This window comes from Gossypium hirsutum, chromosome A12, assembly GCF_007990345.1.
Source record: "Gossypium hirsutum isolate 1008001.06 chromosome A12, Gossypium_hirsutum_v2.1, whole genome shotgun sequence".
NCBI lineage: Eukaryota > Viridiplantae > Streptophyta > Magnoliopsida > Malvales > Malvaceae > Gossypium > Gossypium hirsutum.
Genome location: NC_053435.1, coordinates 97,481,188 through 97,505,351, shown reverse-complemented (window position 1 = coordinate 97,505,351; position 24,164 = coordinate 97,481,188). Strand labels below are relative to the sequence as shown.

General features: G+C 32.3%; 3 protein-coding genes and 1 non-coding gene across 4 annotated transcripts; 3 read left to right on the top strand and 1 right to left on the bottom strand.

The window, feature by feature from the left end:
* The first annotated feature begins 804 nt into the window (after positions 1 to 804).
* Positions 805 to 3,975, top strand: LOC107941782 (pentatricopeptide repeat-containing protein At1g74600, chloroplastic). Its single transcript, XM_016875389.2, has one exon. The coding sequence runs from the start codon at positions 972 to 974 to the stop codon at positions 3,654 to 3,656; it is 2,685 nt and encodes an 894-aa protein (XP_016730878.1). The 5' UTR covers positions 805 to 971; the 3' UTR covers positions 3,657 to 3,975.
* Positions 3,976 to 5,047: 1,072 nt separating this feature from the next.
* LOC107941781 (putative pentatricopeptide repeat-containing protein At1g74580) lies at positions 5,048 to 8,258 on the bottom strand. Its single transcript, XM_016875388.2, has 2 exons — positions 7,834 to 8,258; positions 5,048 to 7,504 (listed from the first exon to the last, which is right to left on the bottom strand). Exon 2 carries the CDS (start codon positions 7,397 to 7,399, stop codon positions 5,120 to 5,122), a length of 2,280 nt encoding a protein of 759 aa, XP_016730877.2. The 5' UTR covers positions 7,400 to 7,504; positions 7,834 to 8,258; the 3' UTR covers positions 5,048 to 5,119.
* Positions 8,259 to 8,683: 425 nt separating this feature from the next.
* TRNAL-AAG (transfer RNA leucine (anticodon AAG)) lies at positions 8,684 to 8,764 on the top strand. The gene has a single exon. It is a non-coding gene; the product is annotated as a tRNA-Leu (tRNA).
* Positions 8,765 to 10,514: 1,750 nt separating this feature from the next.
* On the top strand, positions 10,515 to 11,639 carry LOC107941784 (protein PHYTOCHROME KINASE SUBSTRATE 1). Its single transcript, XM_016875390.2, has one exon. The coding sequence runs from the start codon at positions 10,515 to 10,517 to the stop codon at positions 11,637 to 11,639; it is 1,125 nt and encodes a 374-aa protein (XP_016730879.2).
* Positions 11,640 to 24,164: the final 12,525 nt, after the last annotated feature.

The following is a 24,164-nucleotide window of genomic DNA, read 5'->3' as shown; positions in this document are numbered from 1 at the left end:
GGATAAAAGTTGGCATTCACCACTGTTTGGTGGTTTAGGAAAGGTCCAATTATTCAGTTGATCCTTCAATTAATTAAAATATTATAGTGATTAACTTTTATTGCTGTTACAATTTAGTCTTTATACTATTTAATATTTATGGACTCAAACATCGAAAATGAGGTTTGAAAATTTCGTTTCCAACACTATTGAAAAATTGGTTGTTACACTTTCCTTCTAACAACATATTTGGATTAAGAAAAAAAAAAGGAAAGGTAATTAAAGTGAGGGGAAGGTGATTTTTGTTTCTTTGTTTGAATAAGTTATTTTTATAAAGGGTGAAAAAGTGAAAAAGAATAGAGGAAAGTAAAGGGAATTGAGTATCTTTTACTTTTCTTAACTTTATTCCATTTTTTAATACATCAATTTGGGGAAGATGAGAGAAAAGAAATTTTAAGTACCTTTACAATATTTAAAAATTTATTTTTTAAATTTTATTTTAACAAAAATTATTAGTTTTTTTTTAAATTATTCATTATAAATTCTGATCATATTAATTTTTTTAATACAATATCTAGTATTATTCATTACCTCAACTTATAAATAACTCTTTTTAACACAATTTATTAGAAATATCATTGATTGAATTGAACCGCTCAATTTTAAAAATTATTTCAGTTCATCCATCTCATCCAAAATAGCGATTTTACTATTAAAATATTTTTATTATTTAAATTAAATTCAGGGGATCCCCATTGAAACCCAGCAACCTCAATAGGAATTAAAGTAATATTTATGTGAAGAATGAGATTCTAACTCATGCCTTCTCGGACCAGTACCTGAAACTGGCGCATTACACCAATTCGGCGATATTGACATTTAATGAGCCAATTATTACGTTATATTATATATAACGTAAAATTATAGTTTTGCTGCTAGTAAGCAATGTAATCTCACAAGATCAAACAACCTCCCTAGGTTCATACTCAGAAATGCGTTCTGTTTTGAATAAACAATTTCATACTCATATCTCTTACTCTTCTTGTAAATGTATCTCAACTCTCGCGGCCATTGAAGCCCCATCTATATACAGCGTAGAAAATGATGAAACAAGTCCAACTTTTTCTAGTACTTCTAACTTTGTCATTGATTACAGAAGATCGAGAAACTATACAATTAAAAGCACGAAAATTTTACATGCCCATTTACTCCAAACGTCAAAACTTCAAACCGATATCTTTGTTGCAAATAATTTGCTTGATAGGTACTGCCAATGGGGTTCAATGGAAGAAGCTGTCAAGTTGTTTGATAAAATGCCTGAACCAACCGTAACTTCATGGAATACTCTGATTTCTGGCTTTAATTACAAGAAGTTGTTTGAGAGTTCTTGTTTATGGTTTAGCAAAATGTGGATTTCCGGTTTTGAACCTGATGAGATTAGTTATAGAAATGTGCTTGCGGCTTGTGTTGCTATGCAAAGTATTAGTTTTGGCAAGCAGGTTTATTCAGTTACGATGAAAAATGGGCTTAATTCGAATGGGTATGTTCGTACTGGAATGATTGACTTGTTTGCAAAATGTTGTGCCTTTTGGGATGCTTTGAGGGTGTTTTATGACGTTTCAAGTTGTGAGAATGTGGTCTGTTGGAATGGTATTATATCTGCAGCTGTTAGGAACGAAGAAAATTGGATTGCTTTGGATCTTTTTGTTCAAATGGGAAAGCAGTTTTTGATGCCTAACAGTTTTACCTTCTCAAGTGTTTTGACTGCTTGTGCTGCACTCAAAGAGCTTGAGATTGGAAAAGAAGTTCAGGGGTGGATAATTAAATGTGGTGCAGTAGATGTCTTTGTGGGAACTGCCTTGATCGATTTCTATGTCAAGAGTGGAGACATGGATGAAGCTGTGAATGTATTTTCATGGATGCCTACGCGAAATGTTGTTTCTTGGACTGCTATAATTTCTGGATTTGTGCAGAAGGATGATTATATCAATGCGCTCAAGTTTTTTAAAGAAATGAGATATATGAACTTGGAAGTAAACAACTACACTGCTACTGCTGTGATTTCTGCTTGTGCTAAACTAAACATGATTGAAGAGGCAACACAAATCCATTCATGGATTATAAAGAGTGGATTTTGTATGGATTCGGTAATACAAGTTGCTTTGGTAAATATGTACTCAAAAATAGGAGTCATTGGTATGGCTGAAATAGTGTTCAAAGAGATGGAAAGCATAAGGAGTTCCGCAGATACATTAGCTGTGTTGATTTCTTCTTTTGCTCAGAAACAGAGTTCTCAATATGTAATTGAATTGTTAAGGAGAATGTTAAAAGAGGGTGTGAGACCGGATAGGTTTTGTACGTCTAGTGTCTTTAGTGTGATAGAATGTCTAAAACTAGGGAGGCAGATGCACTGTTACACTCTTAAAACTGGGTTGATCTTTGATCTTTCCGTTGAGACTTCTCTTTTCACAATGTACTCCAAATGCGGTAGTTTAGAAGAATCATTAAAAGTATTTCAGAGTATGCCTGTCCACGACAATATTTCATGGGCTTCAATGATTGCTGGGTTTACAGAACATGGCTATGCAGAACGTGCTGTTCAAATGTTCAAAGACATGCAGTCTGAAGACAAACCTGATCAAATGACTCTAAGTGCAACTCTTTCTGCATGCTCTTCTCTTTCTTGTCTGCGTAAAGGCAAAGAAATTCATGGCTATGCAATCCGTGCAGGTCTTGGCAATGAAGCAGTTATTTGTAGCACACTTATAACTGTATACTCAAAATGCAAAGCACTACAATTAGCAAGAAAGGTATTTGACATGCTTGTCCAAAAAGATCTTGTATCATATTCATCCTTGATTTCTGGGTATGCTCAAAGTGGTTTAGTTCAAGAGGCACTGTCGCTTTTTTGTGCAATGATGAACTCTAATTTGGCCATAAACTCTTACACACTTTCATCCATCCTTAGGGCTTGTGCACTTCCAAACAAATCAGGCATTGGGAATCAACTGCATGCACTTGTCATAAAAGTGGGCTTAGATTCAGAAGTTTCTGTTGGAAGTTCACTTGTTATGATGTATTCTGAATGTGGGAGCATTAAAGATTGTGAAACTGCATTCAACGAGATAGATAAACCTGATTTGGTAGGTTGGACAGCTATGATCTCAAGCTACGCTCAGCATGGAAAAGGTTTAGGGGCCCTAAGAATCTATGAGGTCATGAAGAAACAAGGAATCAACCCTGACCCTATAACTTTCGTTAAGGTTTTATGTGCCTGTAGTCATAGTGGGCTGATTGAAGAAGGTCACTACCATCTCAACTCAATGGCCAAAGACTATGGGATTCAACCTAATTGTCGTCACTATGCCTCCATGGTTGATATTCTTGGTCGGTCTGGGAAATTGAAAGAAGCTGAAAAGTTTATAAACAACATGCCTATTGAGCCTGATGCCTTCATTTGGGGAACACTACTGGCTGCATGTAAAGTACATGGAGATGTTGAACTTGGAAGGCTCGCAGCCAAAAAGGTTATTGAGTTAGAACCAAGTGCTGCAGGAGCTTATGTTTCCTTATCTAATATCTGTGCTGACATGGGTGAGTGGGAAGGAGCCCTAGAGATCAGAAGCCTGATGGAGGGAAGCGGGGCGAGGAAGGAACCTGGTTGGAGTTCTATGTGAATTATCTGACTTCAGTATTCATTGTTCTTCAGCTAGTTGCTTGGAAATCTGTACCCAAAGATGCACATCAATTTCTGAAAGGGGGGTAAAATTTGTGAAAATATTCAGGCCCTATAGTGAAATTTGATGTGGCAGATTGCACTTTTTCATCCTGATAATGACATGTTAAAGACGATAGCTCTTGATTCTAACCATCCTTTCTCAAAGGAGCTTGTAAATGTTGGAGCTAACGATGCAATATCTGCAACAGCACATGCTAAGCTGTTGGGAGCAAAACTTATGTCTTCAACTTCAAGGGTAGAAACTCGTTACTATCTAGTTATTTACTTCTTTTCTATCTACACTGCATATAGCTATTTGGTCTAAGGAATCAACCGAACACCAAATATTATTAGGATGGTATTTTATATTTTAATTTTTTATATAAATTTATAAAAACCAATTTAAACCCATAATAATAAATTAAATATATATACTTATCATTTTAATCGAAGTTTATTTATTTATTTATTACATTAATTTTTTATAAATATTTTCCTTACATTTTTTCATTCACATCATCGGTATACCATAATTTAGCCTGTATATTTTATAATCTTTAATTGAGTTGCTGTCTAGAGTAAATTGAGCACCAACTCAATTAAAAATATTTTTATCTTTTTTATCTTTTATTTATATAAAATCAATAAAAACCATTAATGAGATTTGGTATAAAACATTACAATTTTTAATTTTTTTTAACTTAACCGTTTAAACAAAGTGGGATATGAAGTTTTAATGAAAATATTTTTAATTTTTTTTCACGAATCTGTTGTAATTTAATTTATATTACATCATTATAATCATCTAAAAGTTAATGATTTTGGTGCAAAACAAAAAATTAAATAAAAATTCTAAGGCTGGCTCCTACGTCAGAAAAATATATGATTGTATTGTTTTAGTATGTTAACCTCTTCTCTTCCAATTTATTGTTTTAGAAGGGTGTTTGAAAATTCAAATAAAAAATTCATTATTTCAGAATTTACATAAACTGAAATTAATTTTTACTATTAAATTAGGATTTAATTGAAGACTGAATGTTATTTAAACTATTTAGACTTGAATGCAAATGTTACGTAAAAATCTTGGAATGTCGTATTATTTATGTCGTATTATTGTCAAACCGTATCTATCATGGAGTCTTTTAAGCAAAATGGGAAAGCAATATAAAGACTTAAACAGCACTTCGTGTATGGCTAGTTCTCATTTCAATAAGTTCCAAGGTATTGGTTATTTCCTTTCCATTTATTATTAAAGGGTTTTCTATAGTAAGGGATGCTTGAAGAGATTGGCAGAGTAACTTTTAACCTATAAAAACACATAATTGATGATTGCAATGACATTTTACTACGTTTATAATAAAAACATATCTTTATAAATTTGTGATTCAAAACAGTATACAATCCTCTATGAAAATTATGATATTACCCACTCTGAAGCTTTTTTAGCAGCTTTTTATCTCTAACTCCATCATGAAGAAGATCATATGCATAATAAGTTATATGACCCTTTTTCAACAAATCTTCTACAACTATCTTAGGAGCTGCAATTTCCTTCTTATTTGACTCGAAAATGGTGTTCACGATCTCAGGAACAATGTCCTTTTTCACCATAAGGTGGATGAGACCAACTGCATTATTAACCCTATTCTCTACGCAAAGACAGTTTATAACCCGTCCGAATGTTGTTAACGATGGAATGAACCCTTTTGTAACTTTTTCCAGAAGGAAATCATAACCTGAATCAACTCTTCCCGTTTTGCAGAAGCCATCAATCATGACACGATACGTATAACTGTCGGGGGTATAACCATTTTCACCCATTTCATGGAAAAGCTTTTCAGCCATATTGATCTTTAGCTTCTCAGAAAAAGCATTGATCATAATATTGTACGTCGCCGTTGTATGACAAACCTTGTATCTTTGTCCCATTCTTCTAAACAGTTGATATGCTCCATCCAGGTCTCCGTTATCACAAAATCCATGGATCAGCGTGCCAAAACTAACGATATCTGGAGAAAGACCCTTCTTTTCTATTTCCTCGAGCAAGTCCATTGCTTCGTTAACTTTTCGAGCTTTACAGAGGCTCTCAACAAGTATATTGTATGTGATTACATTGGGAATGCACCCTTTCTCCATCATGGTTTTAAAAGTTTCCATGACATCTTCGGACTTCGAAGTTTTACAGAGGCCATTCAGCACAGAGTTATATGTTATCACATCAGGAATAACATCATAGTTCCACATTTGATTTAAAATCTCAACTGCATTTTCCACTTTCAACTGCTTACAGTATCCATCGATCAAAGTATTAAATGTAAAAATATCCGGAAGGTAACCTTTCGCAATAGCATCATTCAGTAAATTGTTAGCATCAGAGACACACCCCATCTTGCATAATCCATTTATAACTATATTGTAAGTCCATATGTTGGGACTGCAACCATTTTCCGACATCTCATTCATCAGCTGCAAGGCTTGCAAAATCAGCCCCTGCAAAGACAACCCTTTGATAAGAGTGTTATACATAATAATATTAGGTTTTAATCCTTTCCCCAAAGCCTCATTAAATACAGCCACAGCACGGTCTGTCTCACCATGCTGGCATAAACCGTTAATTAAGGAACAATAAGTGAATTCATCGGGAATAAAACCCTTGAAAACTGCATCGTTGAGAATCTTATCTGCATTTTGTATTATGCCCAATTTGCAATATCCATCAATGACAGCATTGTAGGTAAAACCATCTGGCTCCAAACCTTCATTCACCATTTTATGCAAAAATATTTCAGCTTCTACAACCTTGGCGCTCTTACACAAGCCACATATTAAGGTATTGTATGTAACAACATCTGGTTTCAGACCTTCCTTAGCCACACCATTCAAAAAACTAACGGCCTCATTTAGTGCACCTTTTCTGCAAAGCCCTTGGATAAAGATATTGACTGTAAACAAATTTGGAGACACTCCCCTCTTCATGACCTTGTTAAGCAGCTTTTCGCTTTCTCGAACATTCCCCTTCTTGCAAAGAATGTGTATAAGTTTATTAAAAGCAGTGATATTTGGAGCAATTCCGAGCTTAAGCATCTCATCAAACAACTCATATGCCTCAATGTGATGGTTCTCTTCAAAAAACCCTCCTACTACAGTACAATAAGCTGCTGCATTTATCTCACATCCAAGCATAGGCATGTTTCTAAGAAGCCTTAAAGCAGCATGAGGCCTCTTTGTCCTACAAAATGACTTTATCCTAATCGTAAAAGTGTACACGTCGGGGACGATCCCTTTATCTCTCATTCTCATATACACCTTGTGCGCTTGATTGAAATATCCATATTCAACCAAAATATTCATGATTGCATTATATGATAAAACTGTTGGCTCGCAATTATAAAAATCCATCCTTTCAAACACAGCGATGGCTTCCTGAACTTTCTGTTTGCGTCCATAATTTCTCATGCACCCGATATAAACTCCTTCAAGCAGACTGCTGTCGACATTCAGTCTCATCTCTAGCAGTACCTTCTCCATAGCCTCAAATTCCCCATGAAACCCAAGCTTGTCAATCATGCACTTATAGGTTAACAAAGTATGCTTGAATCCATCTTCTTTCTTTACTGCATTGAACATTTGAAGCGCTTTGAGCGGATCCCTTTGGTGTTTTACAACTGCAGCTACATGTTTAGGAAGCAAAGCAGGACTCATTCCAAAAAGAGAAATCTAACACAATATAATCATATCCAAGCCTATTAAGCCAATTAACATCTGAAGGCGTTCAGCTCTTCTTCTCACATTAAGCTTTGGCTTATCCTAAAACAAGAAAAAAATTACCCAAAAGATATGACCATTAGTTTGTAATTCGAAAAACCCTAGTCCAAAATTAGATACTCTTTTCAGGAATGAAAAGCTCTACACTTCAATGATTAACAGATATAAAAAGGAATCAAATCCTTCAATGCTAAATCTAAGATAATATGGGAAACAAGTAAAGTAAGCAAATGGGTTAAAAAAATTGTCTTCTTTTCTTCCACTTTCTCAGGAAACAAATAAAAGCAGCAATGCATTAACTACTCGATATTAGCATAGACAATAAATAAATAAATAAAACTGAAACATAGAATTAAAGAAAGAAAGGATACCAGAAAAAAGTTGCAGCATTTGTAATGCCCGAAAGTAGCCAAGAAGAGATTGAACTCCAATTTGAATTGGCGTGGCTGAAGGTTATTCCAAAGGGAGAAAAGGTAGCGGGAGTTTCAGAATTCAACCCAATCAACGGTTCAGATATCACTATTTGAAGCTTAAACTGGGACCCATCTCGTATACTCAATCGAACGGCAAGCAGGGTAATATAAAGTATCTCCAATTTTCATTCTTTTCAACTGCGCTTTGAAGAGCAGGAGAAAGGGAAAAAAATGGCTATAGTGGAAGGGTGCGTGAAAGTAGAGACGGGTTTGGATTTGGGTTGGGGTTTGGATGGAGAAATCATACCCTCTTAGTGTGAGATGGCTCAGCCCCTACACATGCATGTTACCTTTTAATCGAGTATGGTGAGAATTTTCTTCTTTTGCGCGGTGCCTCTTATGAAGGTTTTAATTGATTTACCATTTAAATTTCAAGTCTTTATGTTAGTTGTCTAAGCAGCCATAGCAAGTATCCTAATGTGTGTTAAAGAATATGACAGCAATGGATTGAAAATACACAAATCACTTAAAATCCAAGTTGAATTAATAATATGTAGATTAGTATTAGAGATCTATATCTTGCTTATTTTTAATGTAACATATATATAAACGGTCACGTAGACGCTATATCATTAAAGTTAACAAATATAAATATTTTCATTTACTTGCTATATCATTAAAGTTAATAACCGAAAATATTTTTATTTATTTAAGGTGATTTTACAATTGTAAAGTTGAAGGTTGAAATAAGCCATTATGTCAAAATGTTTTATAGTTTATAATTATAAAATAGGATATTAACATAGATGTTGAGATGGCCGAGTTGGTCTAAGGCGCCAGATTAAGGTTCTGGTCCGAAAGGGCGTGGGTTCAAATCCCACTCTCAACAATGTTATGCTATTTTTATGTGTTCTTTTCTGTATAGTGGGTTTCTTTGGGCTTTTCTTTGTGAGCAGTATTTGTTTTTCATGGGGGTTCTTTTTTAAATGCGGTTATGAATTAATCGTACTTACAAACTTCGATTCTATTTTGTTGTTGAATTTCGTTAAAGCTTTGATTTTTCATTTGAATTTATGTTTAAAGTTTCTTCAATGAATAGCATTTTGAGCAGGCCATCTTGTTTAATCAAATCCACTCTTTTCACTAATTTTTTCTTAGATCAAGCTAATGGTTTTACTTCATTCTATATGCCCATATGTCAAAGTTTACCAATACTACGATGTAGTATTAAAATTTACTCTAAATTAATTCTAGTTTGTTTTATATTATTTTTTACTTAATTTACATATTAATTATATTGTGAATTTCAAATATTACAATGTCGATGTTAATTATACAAATATAAAAGAATTTATTGTATCTTGTTGTGGGGTATGATACCATTTGAGAGAATGATGCTGAACACAAGCACCATAAATATGTTACAAACTCTTTAATTTGAGACATTTAAGGCTTTTAAATGTGGTTGAGAAGACATTTGTTATTTTTTTAAAAAAATACTTTACATATTAACATCACCTTAGTATAAAAAAAAAATTAGGTTAGATCATACTAGCATGTTGCATGTTTCATAAATTCAATTATATGTGGAATTGAAATGATTCATACTTGAAAAAGTACATGAAAGAAGGAGATCTTGATAATTCTAATGATGCAGATTAAAATTTAAATGATGATGAACTCGATCAAGAACAAACAAAGGACGATAGAAAGCATATGTTAAATATTAAAAAAGGAATAATCTAACAAATCTACTATAGAATAATTAGATAAAATTACATATGATGTTTTTCTTTTTTGTTATTCTCATTAGTACTCATATTATCAATTGTTTTTTTCTTTAAACTAAATAATACTTATGATGATTTGCTTTTAATTATTGTTACTTAATTAAAAATTATTTTATCATATTAATAATTCTTATAGTAATTAATATTTTAAAAGTATAAATGATGTAAATGTGTAATTATAATTTGTACTATCATGATATAGGGAATTACGGTGTAATTAGAACATGCCTAGAGAATTATAATTATTTGTAATTAGAACAAAATATACTCTATACTATCCAAACGAACTCTAAATATTATTAAATATTTTAATATAAAAAACAGAAATATTTTCAAAATGATATCATTTATAATATTTTAGTCCTTAAATTAATGTCTGATTAATTGATGAGTAAACAAAATAATAACGATAACTAGATTTGGAGCCTGTGACTTTTTCTAAACGTAATTTAATAAAATGAAAAGTTTGAGTAAATCTAGTGATCCAAAACACAAATTACCCTTTTCCTTCGATCGGACAAAAATAATAGTGATATAGGGGACACGTGTCATTTTGTTAGGTGTCCATATCTACAGTAAAAACATGTATCTTGTTTTTAAAAAGCTATCAAGAAATAGTCGTAGAATGAAAAATAGTCGTAGAATGAAAAATGAAACTAGATGTAGTGAGCAAAAAGGTGATGAATTGTCATTCAATGCCCCAAGCAAGTAGGACCTCTTAAGAAGCCAAGTGACCTCCACTTCTTCCTGGATCATAGCCAAACTTCTCTCCTTAAATTAGTTTTGGGATTACCAGTTTCGAAATACTTCAAATTCAATCCATCAAGTTTATCCCAGTTGTTTGAGATGATGGACGGTGAGAAAAGGAAAAACACCAGTCTCGGTGACGTCTCCTTTTCTTCTTACCATACCACCGCAGAAGAGATCTTTGTTCATAACTTTGCAGAACCTGGGAATAGGATTAATCATCCCCAGGTTGCCATCGGACGACTAGAAAGGAATAAGACCCAAGTTGGTGAAATCAGTGTATTTGGAGCTGAAAATTACTTCAATATGAAACTCGATGATGGTGATGATGATCTGCTGCATCCGGTGGGTCCACGCCGCTGGCCTGGGACACCCACTGCCAGTTCCGAAGCAAGTTGGAGTAGCCAAAGCGTTTTGCTACCAAGTTTCACGGGGAATCGATCCGTAAACAAACCAAAAAGGGTTGATGGAAGGAGCTTCTTTTTCTCTAATCTTAGCTGCACCGGGTCTTGCTCCGATGGGAAATCTGTTTACGTCAATCAGAATGTTGATCATGGAAGGGTTCATGCAAAACAGGTGAGAAGGAAACTGATGGAAGCCAAAGATAAGTTTGATCAGATGAGTGCCGGTTCTAACAGAGAAGTGTGTTTCCGATCGCCGGTTCTGAAACTCAAAAGACAAATGGATGATCCACGAAATTCCCTCGAAGTATTCGGATCCACTGCGATGAAGAAAGGGGACATAACCAAGAACCTTGAAAGGAAACTGTCCATGTTAACTTGGGATGCCATCCCAAATGCCCCGACCATTTCATCTGTTTCGAGAAGTAGCCAAGCAGGCGATGATGTCGAAAGCGATTGCAGTTCAGATCTCTTTGAGATTGATAACATATGCGGCGATGGTCCAGCCGCGTTGTTCGCAAGGCCAAGGCCAGGGCATGCCTCGGATGGCATGTCTAGCTGCATGACACCACCGTATGCACCGAGCGGGACCAGCGTTGAATGGAGCGTCGTCACCGCCGGTGCAGCGGACTGCTCATTCGTTTCGGATTATGATGTAAAGAAACCAAACGCAGTCGCCACCAAAGTGGCGCAAAGAAGCCGATCAGGCGGGATATTGGGGTGCAAGAGTCACAAAGCAGCCATGGTTGCTGAAACTGCATACACAAGAGACGGAAAAACGAAGAGTCCAAGCAGCATAGTTCCTAAAAAGCTTTTTCCATACTGAGATGGGTAAAGCAATGACGATTAAGGAAGAAGATAGCTGAAATCGTTGCATATGGACATAAATTTTAAGATAGCTGAAATCGTTGCATATGGACATAAATTTTCTTTTAATCATGTAGTTAGTTTGTCAAGAATATTTCACATGTGTTTTGGCTTTTCAAGTACTGATTGTCTCTACAGGAAGTTGAAGTCCATATAGGTTTTGTGTCACTAAAATGCACAACAGCATGGAAACATAAGAGGAGAATGTGAAGGCAAATTGGACCCGAAAAAGAAGGTTAACAGACCTACACTTTGGTCCAATCAGTTTACTTTTTATTCAAGTTGCTTTTTAAGAAGCCATCATCTTTGATCTTTCCCTTCCTTGAAGAGCCTACAACAACAGACCTCATTTGCATTGACATTTTATTCACAACGACATGAAGACACTCAAAAAGTGGGATTATATTTATTTGTTTATTTATGTTGTAAATAAAATCTCTAGTCCCACCTCCCGGTTTTGCCATGTCGTCTTGTCGCTATGTTTGATGAATTACAATTGCAACCCTTCCATTATATGTAGTAGTTGAACCATTTCCTATTAGCTTAAGCTTTCGGTATTGCCTTTGTCACTTAATGTCTTGTTGTTTTCAAACAGTACATTGCTGTTTTAAGCTTTCTTCAGTTTACACAGTGCATTGTTGTTTTCAAGCACTGTTTCTTCACCTGTGTCCAAACATTGAGCTTTCTACTCAGTCTAGTAAGCATGATTGGTTGCTTGGGGTTGGACAATCGAAAACTCTTTACTAGCCAACCAACCCGAAAGGTGGCTAATCCATGCCCATCTTGGTCCAATTCAAATTCAACTGAAAACATTTTATTTAAATTTAACTATAAAAACATACTTTTTAATATTTTATTGTTTTTGAAACAATAAGATTGGGCGATGGGTTGAATCAGACTTCGATTTTTGAAGTTTGACATAAAAATATATTAACAAGTAGACAACGATCCGGCTTGGTCCATGGGGACAAGTGGACCCCACTGCTTTGTTCTCTCATTTTCTGTCTGAGTTGAAATTATAGTAAAATCAACACAATATTCATTCATTCTTAGTTTTTTGGGATATCCTTGGGTCATATCACCCAACAGCCAAACTAAAGATGAACTACATGCTCAGTGGGGTTGCAAACGAAATGGACGCGTATTCATCTCAATTTTTTATTGTTTTTATAGGCTTCATAAATTTAAATTTTACTCTCTCGATTTTTATCTTTAATCTCTTTATTTTTTAAGTTTTAAAATTCAAATTTAATTATTAATATTATTTTTTTTTTAAATTTGTTGAGTGATATTTTGAAATAAAAAAATATTCACTTAGTAATCATATAACTGAAAAATAACGTTATAATAAACATAGACTTAATAAAATAATTTTACCAGTTGGAACTGAATTTTGAAATTTAAAAGAAATTAAATTTCTAAAAATAAGAGTACATAAACCAAATTTCAAATTTATAGAGCATACAAAAAATCATGACATATTTTAACCAATTCGACTCAACTTTCAAATATATATAATTGATATGGTTAGATACTATGAATTTGCTAAATTAAGCAAAACGATGGCAGAGGAATGTTGGGAAGTGGCCAATATAATTCAATTCTTCAACTTAGGCTTCGTTTGTTTGCTAGTAAAATATTTTTCGAAAAATAATTTCTGGAAAATAATTTACTTTTCTGGTGTTTAGATGAATCTCTGTAAAATATTTTCTGTTGTTTGGCAAATTTCCTGAAAATATTTTTCAGAAAAGCTGTTTTTACATATATTAATAAATTTATATATATTAATAAATTTATATTTTAAATTATTTTTACATATATTGCAATGATTTATTTATAAATAAATCAAATTAAATATAGAATAATATTCAATTATTAAGCTAGAATATTAACCGTCATAAATTGAAAACGACCAAAGTCTATTCACACTTTTTCAGATAAACGTCAAACACAAATACTTAAAGAAGAAAAAGAGAAACCCTTATAACATAGGTTTTCCTTGTATACATAATGAAAGTTTATTAGCTAAATATTGATGACCACAAAAACTTTATTGTTCATCAATTTAATTATTTAATAGAGAAATTATTTTTTCTCAGACAAATGTATAATTTGAAGACATTGAAACTAGGAGCTCAAGTCAAAGCTCAAAGCCTTGTATGAATATACAACCAATGACAATGAACCAATTAATATCCTAAGAAAGCTATCCTATATTGGTATAGGCTTCAACTTCATGCCATGTTTATCTGTCATGTATCATGCTGATTGTTTTGGATTAGTTAAACTAATCAATCCTTTCTAGATTAAACATCACCATCTCTTCAAGCCCTAACCGGAAATCGCTTTGAGGAAGACATTGGATATTCTTGATTGCAATATCAGCTTTCTCTTTTGCCAACTCTTGTGCCCTTTCGATTCCCCCGCATTGCTTTACTAGTTCGATTGCTTCGTCAAGGGAACCAGTCTTGCAGAACTCAGATTCAATGATATCTCTAAGTTTGGGCTCCTTTTTGAGTGCAAAAATTACAGGTGATGTGAGGTTGCCTTTTGCCAGATCACTACCAGCTAGTTTCCCCAGCTACTCTGCTGATTGTGTAAAATCCAATATGTCATCAACAACTTGGAATAATAGGCCAAGATTCTTTCCATATTCATACATTTGCTTTGTTACACTACGATGGAAGATAGAAAAAGCACGATCAAACTCTTCGAAACCTAGAATTCCATTATGCTTTGTATCAAACAAGTCAAATATTTGCAGTGAAATCAGAAATATATTGACAACAACTCAAGCAATATTATGCTAATAAGAATTATTCTTTCAACTATGGAGACATTATTAATTAACATTAGATAAAAATACTCGATCAACTTTTCTTTTTTGTTTGTTTCGAATAACGCCAATTGGAACTCCTCTTGTTAAATAGTAATACAAATAAAACTTAAATGCTACAAAGATGAGAGGGAAAGAACCAACTCAAGACGAAGAGTGATCATCAAGCCAAAAGAACTTGACAAAAATAAATAAAAATATATATCAAATATATAACAAAATAGGAACTATGAAAAAACAAAAACCTTGTTAATCAGCCCATCATCTATAACAGCATTGCTTATCTTCTTGAAAAGCTTATAAAGTGCTTCTATTTCACTTACACTAGCTACATGAAGATGAGCAAAAAACAAATTTCAATAGAATGACTCAAGAACTAAAATAACATAGGCAAAGACTGAACAAATGTTAAATCAAGCAAAAACATTGAATTTATCACATCAGCAATATAGAAGAATATTTAAAAAGAAAAGAAAAAATGATAACATATAAATTGTCTCTCTTGCAAGAAGTTTTGTCTCTCTTGCAAAAAGTTCAGGATCAACAAGAACTCTTGATTGCTTGTACAAATCATTATCACATCATTGCAGCACTGAAGCAAATAAGTGCTTTAATCCGTCTACTCACTGCATCATGATATTCTTTTTACATCAATACACTCCATACCTAGGCAACAGCAAAAGAGACCAGAAATCACATTCATGTCATTCTTTCTATACACTCGATCATTCTAAAAGCAAACAACAGGACTAACCTTTTAACCATTTTCTGATTTTGCTGACTGAAGACCAAATATTGGTGTTGGAAACTGATAAATCCAGAGACCTCGAACTCCAAGTGAAATCAGTATCTATCTTATAAAATCAAACCATGATCTTAACCTTTTAACCTACTTGAATTTTCATTTGTCCTAACAGATTTAAAAGCATTCTGTCGAAACCATTTTTTTGGTAAAACGGGGATCGACTTTGGTTTTGAAAATGAAAACGAACATGGGAGTCGCCACCAATCCTTTTTGATGAGGTGTGATCGGGTCACCTCGTAAAAGCAGTTGTTTTTAATAAATGGTTTGATTTATTAAAACAACGATTTTGGTCTGCGAAATTTAAAAAAAATAGGTTCGGGAGTGGGTTATGTGTGAGGAAGGATTAGCACCCTCGTAACGCCCAAAAATTGGTACCTAGTTGATTAATTAGTGTCTTGGTGTCGAAAATTGAAAACTTGAAAGACTTCAAAATACGACCCCTCTTTTTGTAGAAGACTCGAACGTTAAAGACCTTCTCGTCTCGAAGTAATAGAACGTCACATCCAGTAAGTTCGGACACAACGTCTCGAACTTTTGAGAATGAGCTTGCCTTTTACTTAAAAACCGTGTATTTTAACTTTTTTAAAAGGATATTCGATATTTTAGAGTAAACGAGGAAAATCGAAACTCAGTAAGTTAGGGCACGATCTCTCGAACTTCCAAATACCAAATTGCCTTTATTAAAAAAAAATCTTATCCCGAGGTAACAAGATGTCATATCCAGTAAGTTAGGGCACAACACTTCGTATTTCCAAGAATAAGTATTTTATTAAAAACTCGTATTACAATTCAAAAGAATATTCCGTTATTTGGGTTAAATGAGAGAAATCGAAACCCAGTAAGTTAGGGCACGATTTTCTCAAATCTCGAAACATAGAATATCAATTATTTTAAAAGAAAAAATTAAAGTATCAGGTAAGATGTAACACAATTTGATAGTAAAATATAAAATAAATTACGGTACTAACATGCACAACATGATAAATGTGTTTATATAAACGACAATATATGAGATCGAAAATAAAATAAAATAAACTAACAAGGCGAAAATAAAAGGGAAAAATGATAAGTCAATTGAAAATTTGAAACTGAAAAATATTAAACGAATGAGCAAATAGATATTAATAATGAGAATAATATTAATAATGAGCAAATAAATTAAAAAAATGTGTTAATAATGAGAATAATATTAATAATAAGAGAAATTATGAACAATCTAAAGTTTATAATTATAAAAGGGTATGGATAAATAAATAATAAAATGATGGGATAAGATGAAATAAATGTACTTAAAGACATTATGTATATAGATATAAAAAGAAATAATAGAAATGATAATGTAAAATTAATTAATTTAATAATGATAATGACGTATAAGTAAAAACAAAATGAAATAAAATAAAATAAAATAATTATAGTAATGATACTACTACCAATAATAATAATAGTTAAAAAAATAATAATACTAGTAATAGTAATTACAACAATGATAATAGCAATAAAATAAGATGATAATAATAATATTAATAATAATAAAAGTAAAAAAATAAAATAATAATAATAGTAAAAATAATAATAGCAATAATAAGTATATTAATAATAGTAATAATAACAATAATACAAATAATAATATATATATGAATAATAATAGTTAGAAATAAAAAATAATAGAAGTAATAATAATAATGGTATTAGAATAAAATAAATATAAATACAAGTATAATAATAATAATGGTAATAAAAATAAAAATAATAGTAATAATAATACGTTAAGTTATAATAGTAAAATAATAAAAATTATGATAATAAAAATATATTATATAATAATAGTAAAATAATAATAGTAAATATAATAACATTAAACCAATTAATTTAATTAAAACATTGAAAAATAACAAAAAGGGTCTAAATCGAACCTAAAATGAAAGTTCGGGGCCAATTTGAAAATAAATGAAGAAGGAAAGGACCAATTCGAATGTGCAAACAAAACGGAGGGACCAAATCAGGCAATAAACCCTCTCTCTAAAACGCGCAGCACCACATAGGACCAAAATGAAAACCAAAATAAATTACGGGGTAAAATTAGAACTAATAAAAAATTTAATTTCAGAATAATAAAAAAGCGAAAGGACCTAAACAATAAATAACCCCTTTTGTAGAAACACGCGGATCTTAGGCCTGGAGCGGGTTGGGTCCCGGGTTAAGGTTCAAAACGATGCCGTTTTGGCGTCTGAACTTCAAACCCAAAACGACGCCATTTTATGTGGGTATAAAAGCTAAATATTTTTTAAAAAATTCATTCTTCCATCATTCTCTTCAAAAAGACAAAAGGGGGTTTTCTCTTTTCTCTGCAGCAGGCCCTCACCGGCCTTGGTATCCGGCCATCGGCTGTCACGTCGGCCGCCGTTCGCCGTTCGTCGGTGCCGCCGCATGCGGCAGTGGGAAGGCCAGAAGTCAGCCTTTTTCAGCGAGATCGAAAGTAAGTCCTCTTTTTATGCTTCTTTATACACTTTTTATATATGTGTATATCTGTATATATGTATAAACAGATTTGTAAAGGAAGAAAAAAAGAAAATAAAAATGAAATAAAAGAAGATGACCTTTACTTGATTTTTGAACTTTTTTCGATCCCTCTTTCGATCTACTATTTGTTATTTATGTATTTGAATCTTGTTTTTTGTGACTGTATTTTCTTTTTTTGTTGAAAATCTATTGCTTTCTATTGATAAAAAAAAACCCTTTTTACATTGGATTGATAATGGCTTTTATATCCATTTTTCCACTTGATATTGCTAATGATTTATTTCTCTTCTCTGCAGGTGCAAGTGGGGGCAGACTAGGGTGATGGAGTAGGTGGTGGCAGAGGGGATGACGTCGGCGGCATGGCAGAGGCCAAAGACTAGGGGCGGCACACCTAGGGGCTAAGGTTTCTTGGAGGAGTTTAGGATAGTAGGCTAGGGTTAGGTTAGGTTTGGGCTTAGTTTTGGGTTTTTGGGGCAGTTGGGTTAGTTTGTATCTGGGCCAAAATTGGGCCTCAACACATCCCATAAGTGCTTTCCCTTCCTTATTTTTTGTGCATGGAGGAGTACATAAAGAATTAACTTCTCCATGTCTATTTCTGATACATGGGAGATTAACAAAATACAATCAGGCAAAGCACACAACACTATTAATCACGAATCAAGAAACGCAAAGCAGAGGATAAAAATAAGTAATACTACCAAACAAAGAATTAGCCATTTCATCCATTTTACAAAATTAAAGGTAACCACAAATCACCCATCTTTGCTAACATCCATTCCATTCCAACATTGTAGTATAAAACAGACAATCTAATAAAGAGAAATGGTTCAAAATCAAATACCTATAAAATCAAACGCATCAAAAGGCCTAATTCAAACACAAAATATTAACTCTATCACAAATTGAACCTCATCAGGATCCCAGCTAATCCCATGAAAGCAAATCGCTGAAGGGAAATAGACGAAAAAATTGAAGAGAAAAAATCACCAAATTGTTTTGCTTTGGCTGGTAGCTGTGCCAAGGAAGAAGTTGTCCTTGTTCTCGAATCAGCAGTTTTCGCAATTGAAGAAGAACTAGTCCTACCTTTTTTGCTATGCCCTGAGGCATTCCTTTAGCAAGGCTATGCATCTTTCCGCATTCCTTACCTCTGTGTGTGATATGATGTCGATTCGCCGAGCATAATCCCCTCTTCGCAAGAAAAGGGCTAGGCTGCTACTGGTCTTTCTTGAGCATCTTTCTTTGTAAGGATGCCAATTGCTATTGACTCCGCTGCTTGAGAATGCCCGTCTTTCAGGAAGAATTGGGAATACATCAGGGCAGGGGCTTTTTAGATGAGAGTTTCATTTCTCAAAAGACAATGGATAGGGCTTTTTTCTTTTCGTCAACTAAGCTACTGCTGGTTGTTTTTTATACAAAGAGGAATCTTGGGTCGGGGACACAATGAAGGGAAGAGGAAGGAGAAGGAGAAGGAGAAGGAGAAAGCATTTAGCAAGTTGGATGTGAAAAGGAGAAACTTGTCTTAGAGAAATAAAAAGGGTAAACTTTATTTTCCCGTGTCTTGTAAATTGTTTTACCGTGGAAATTTTTTTCTGCCAACCAAACATCAGAAAAGGCTGAAAAGCTTTTACAAGTAAACAAACTGAGCCTGAGTAATTTTTTTTCAATTTGGTCCTTAAATTTAGATTTATTAAAGTGTGATGACGTGATACTCTAAAATTGTACTATATCATCATCTGAAAATTTAATAAAAATCTTAAAATGTCACGCCATCATATCTTAATAAAATATAAATTCAAAGACTAAATTGAGAAAAGTTACTAATTTTTGAAACTAATGTAAAAAAAAGAAAAGAAACTAGTGAAGTGATTAAATATTACTTTTATCTCAAATTGAAATTACTAGAAGCTGAAATGCTAATAGTTGGCATTGGACCACTTAGAGCTCAACCATTTATGGTTGAGACTTGAGAACTAGCTCATCCACTATTTTAATAATTTAGTATTATTGAGCCGTCAGGTATGAGAGGTATCAACACTACACAGATAACACTGACTGAATTTTCAATTTTCAATCGAATAGCTTTTATAACATTTAAAGATTAGATATAGATAATAATTATAAAAAAAAACAACCATCAAATTACAAAAAAATTATTTATATTAATATTAAAATGCATAAAATATCAAATTAGATTTTATATTTAATCGAAAAAAGGCAAAAAAGAGTTGAGAAATTGCCCAGTACAGTAGTTGTGGAGCTGGGAAGGGTATTGTGGGGGGAGCAAGCAGAACATGATACAATAGACTACATAGTTGATGAATGTCTTCAACTGAAAACACATAAAAGAAGTTTATGTGAACCATAAAGATTGACCCCCACCACCTGTTCCTCTTAAACCTATTTATTATTATTATTATTATTATTATCATACCAAAATAAATAAAGGATTTTAAAAAAAAATTTGATTACAAGTTATATGCTGACTTTTTAATAGAAATGCTAAACCTGACTTTTTTTTAATTTCCACATCATTAGTTGTCATTTAGATAATAATAACACAACAAACTTTTCACTCGTTATTCCAGCTAAATATGGTTTGTCTCTCTACTTTGGTGGAATAGGCTGATGGTCATTGTCCTTAGTCTCTTCTATCTCTTTACCCTTTCAGCTTCGACATCGTGGTTCGCACTTGGGCTAATCACACTCAGAACAAGCCCCACTGCAACCCTGACCGCAACACTCCCTAGTCTCACCTCCTGACCAGCCAGGCAGTTTACCCAAAACTAAATTACGTATTTTCTAGGTAGATTTTAAATGCAAATTGGACCTTTGGAACTAAAATTCAGCGGAACCCATGATGAGGTGCTGCTTTGGGCTTGTGATTCTGTAATTTCCTTTTGCGAGGAAGAAATGGCTTAATATTTACTTTAGCCCTTAACCCATACTCATTTTTCGTTTCGTTATCTAAATTTTCCCTCTCATAATGAAACCATTATTTTGTAGCACAATGTAGCAAAATGTATGACACATTGCATGTCACCTTTTATTTTTTAATATTATGTGTATTACATTTATTTAAAATTTAAAAAAAAACATATTATATATAACTTTTAAATAATTCAAAATTTCATTTTTTAAATAAAATTTTAAAATACATAAATGTAAATTTTAAAATTTTAAAATAATATACAAAAATACAAAATTTTATGAAAAAAATAAAAAAATAAGTACAATTTGGAAAATTAAAAAAAACCCTCAAAAATTTTAAATATATATTTTTAGCAAAACACCCAAAATATATCAAAAGTTATAAAAAAATTAAACACAATAAAAATGATAATGATAATGTTCACACTTTGCCATTTTTATGGGTTTTCTAAAATTATTTATTTTTCTTTCTTCAAGTTCTCAAGTTTTAACTTCAAATCAAAATTTTCTTTTTCAAATGTAGCACATGTAAATTTGAAAGCCTTTATATCATTTTTCAAATTTTTATTTACACTTTCAAAATTGTATTTAGTTTTTAAAAGAATATCATTTTCTACTTTGAGCTTAGAAATTATTTTCTTATATTTAAAATTTATGGTCTCAAATTTCAAAGCTAACTCATCAAAAGCATCTTACAACGCATGTAAACTTGTATATTCTTATGGTTTGTTGAATGAAATTGTCATTTTAATAGGTTATAAGAAAGTAACATGAATTGATATGTTAAGTTACATATAGCATATAATATTCATGTTATAAATATTTGCTCACTTCGTTGGTGTTTTTAGTGTCATGTTCTAGCCAAGTTAGGCCAAACTAAGGTAGCTTTTAGGCCAAACTAAGGTAGCTTTAATTCTTATTGTAAAAACAAGGTAAGCATAGGATTTCCTATTTGGACTTACTAAGTATCCTAAATACTTACTCTCGTTGTTTTCTTCCTTGTAGATTGTCACCTTACGAAATTTGTTGAGTCGGATCAATAAAGAAGCATACACTATCAAAAGACAGTAGATTGGTGTCTTGTAACATTCCCACTTAAAAAAAAAAGAAGAAGAAGAGAAGATGAATATTTATGGTTGAAGTCCTTGAATAAGTGATCTATAAATAAATAGTAGTATAAGAAATTGTTATAGTTTTTAGAGAAAACCGCCAAACATGAAACACAGAGGATTATTAGTAGGAGTATAGGGTTAAGTTAAAAATTTAGTATCGAGTTCAGGGACTAAATTGAATAAGTTAGAAAAGTATAGAGACTAAAGTGCAATTATCCTATTTTTATTTTGATGGAAAGGACTTAATGGTAATTTTTCCATTACTTAAAAATCAATGGTTTCATGATGGCTTTTAAATGATTTTTTTAATTAAGTAATAATATTTTATCAATTAATATTATAATACATAAAAAAGAGAAAAAGAGAAAAAGATATTATCTTTCTCATCTTTCTTTCTTTTTCACGTCAAAATAAGGCAGGTTTCCAAGTCCATGCCCAAGTACTTATTACTTCTTGGGTTGTAATTGCTATCTTATTAGGTTCCGCCGTTATCGCTGTTCGGAAGCCACAAACCATTCCAACCGCCGGTCAAAATTTCTTCAAATATGTTCTTGAATTCATTCGAGACGTAAGCAAAACTCAGATTGGAGAATAATATGGTCCATGGGTTCCCTTTATTAGAACTATGTTTCTATTTATTTTTGTTTCTAACTGGTCGGGTGCTTTGTTACCTTGGAAAATCATGCAATTATCTCATGAAGAGTTAGCCACACCTACAAATGATATAAATACTACTGTTGCTTTAGCTTTACTCACATTAGTAGCATATTCTATGCAGGTCTTTCAAAATAAGGATTGGGGTATTTCAGTGGGAAAGAAAGAAAAAAAAATTCTTCCATCATTTTCCTTCAAATTCAAGTGTAAGATATGGTTTTTCTTCAAATATTTTTTAGACTTTGAATCTTTGAAGCTTGCTTTACATATATATACCATTAGTTTTTTATTTTATCAAGTATTTTGGAAGTTGCCATTAAAGGACATTGATGGAAGCTTAGAAAACTTAAGTGAAATAGATAAATTTTTGGCTAGGAAATTATTAGAAGATGTGTTCTAACTTTTTAGAAGTGTGAAAAAGAAACAAAAATTCATAAAAAGTTTATTTGGTATATTTGGTCATGTTAAAGAGGAAGTAGAGAACATTGGCCACTTTGTGTAATATTGGTGCTAAATGATAGCTTGTGAAGCAGTGAGTACTCTAGTGAAGACGAAATTGAAAACGGATAATCGAGTTGAAAGATATTCGAATTTCAGGCTAGAAAACTTAAGTTGTCAATATGAATAATCATGCATATTTAAGTTTGTTTTTATTAGTTTTAATTTTATAATGGATAAATGATGTTGTTTTGTATTGAATTGCTCCTATTGTAGTTAATAACGAAGCAAACATCTTGAAGGAGAAAGGCAAAAAAAAAAAGGGAGTAAAGCGATTAAAACTTCGATTTGTGCTAATATCTTATTTTCATTACATAAAGCTTTAGAATATTTAATTTAATATAACTAGTTATATTTATTTTATTTTATTTTTATGAGTTTTGGATGAGCTTGAATAATTTAGTTAATATTTATAAAATTATGTTTATAAAATTATGTTTCGAGATGACTACTATGTTTTTCATAAGACTAAATTAGCGAATTCATGGTTATGATTTGGATCTGAGTATTATGATTTTAGATGATTGAATAAGAAAATATTTAATATGTTTCAAAGGCCTATTTTACATTAGACGATATGTGGTTTGAATATGAAACAGAATTGAAATGAGAATTATATGAAACAGAATTGAAATGGATCATGAAATTTGGTTTTTACCCCGTTTCACTAAATTAAACTAAATCAGATATAGTTGGTATGCCATAGAGTCTTTATGTCAAAGAATTTAGATCTCCTCAATTCCCAGAGGGTCGAGGGAGAAAAGGCCAAGTCGGTCAGTTGTTATTATTGTTAGCCCTAATTCCCAGAGGGTCGTGGACTACTCTGATAGCCATCGTTGCCGAACAACTTGGGGTGGCGGATTCGTGTATCTAGTTATGAGTCTAAACTTTAGTACGGGGTCTAAATTGAAAGAAAAGCAAAAACAAAACTTGAATTTATTTGAATTTCCATATTGTGCAAATTAAATTAATTACATGATTTTGAATTTAATTAAAAAGCTTATTTTCTTTATTCAATTTGTCAATATCAAAATATTAAAGTTTATTAATATTAGAATTTTCCTTTATTGTGATGTTATTAATGATATTTATAATCATGTTTTAGTTTATGTCTATTAATTAATTTGT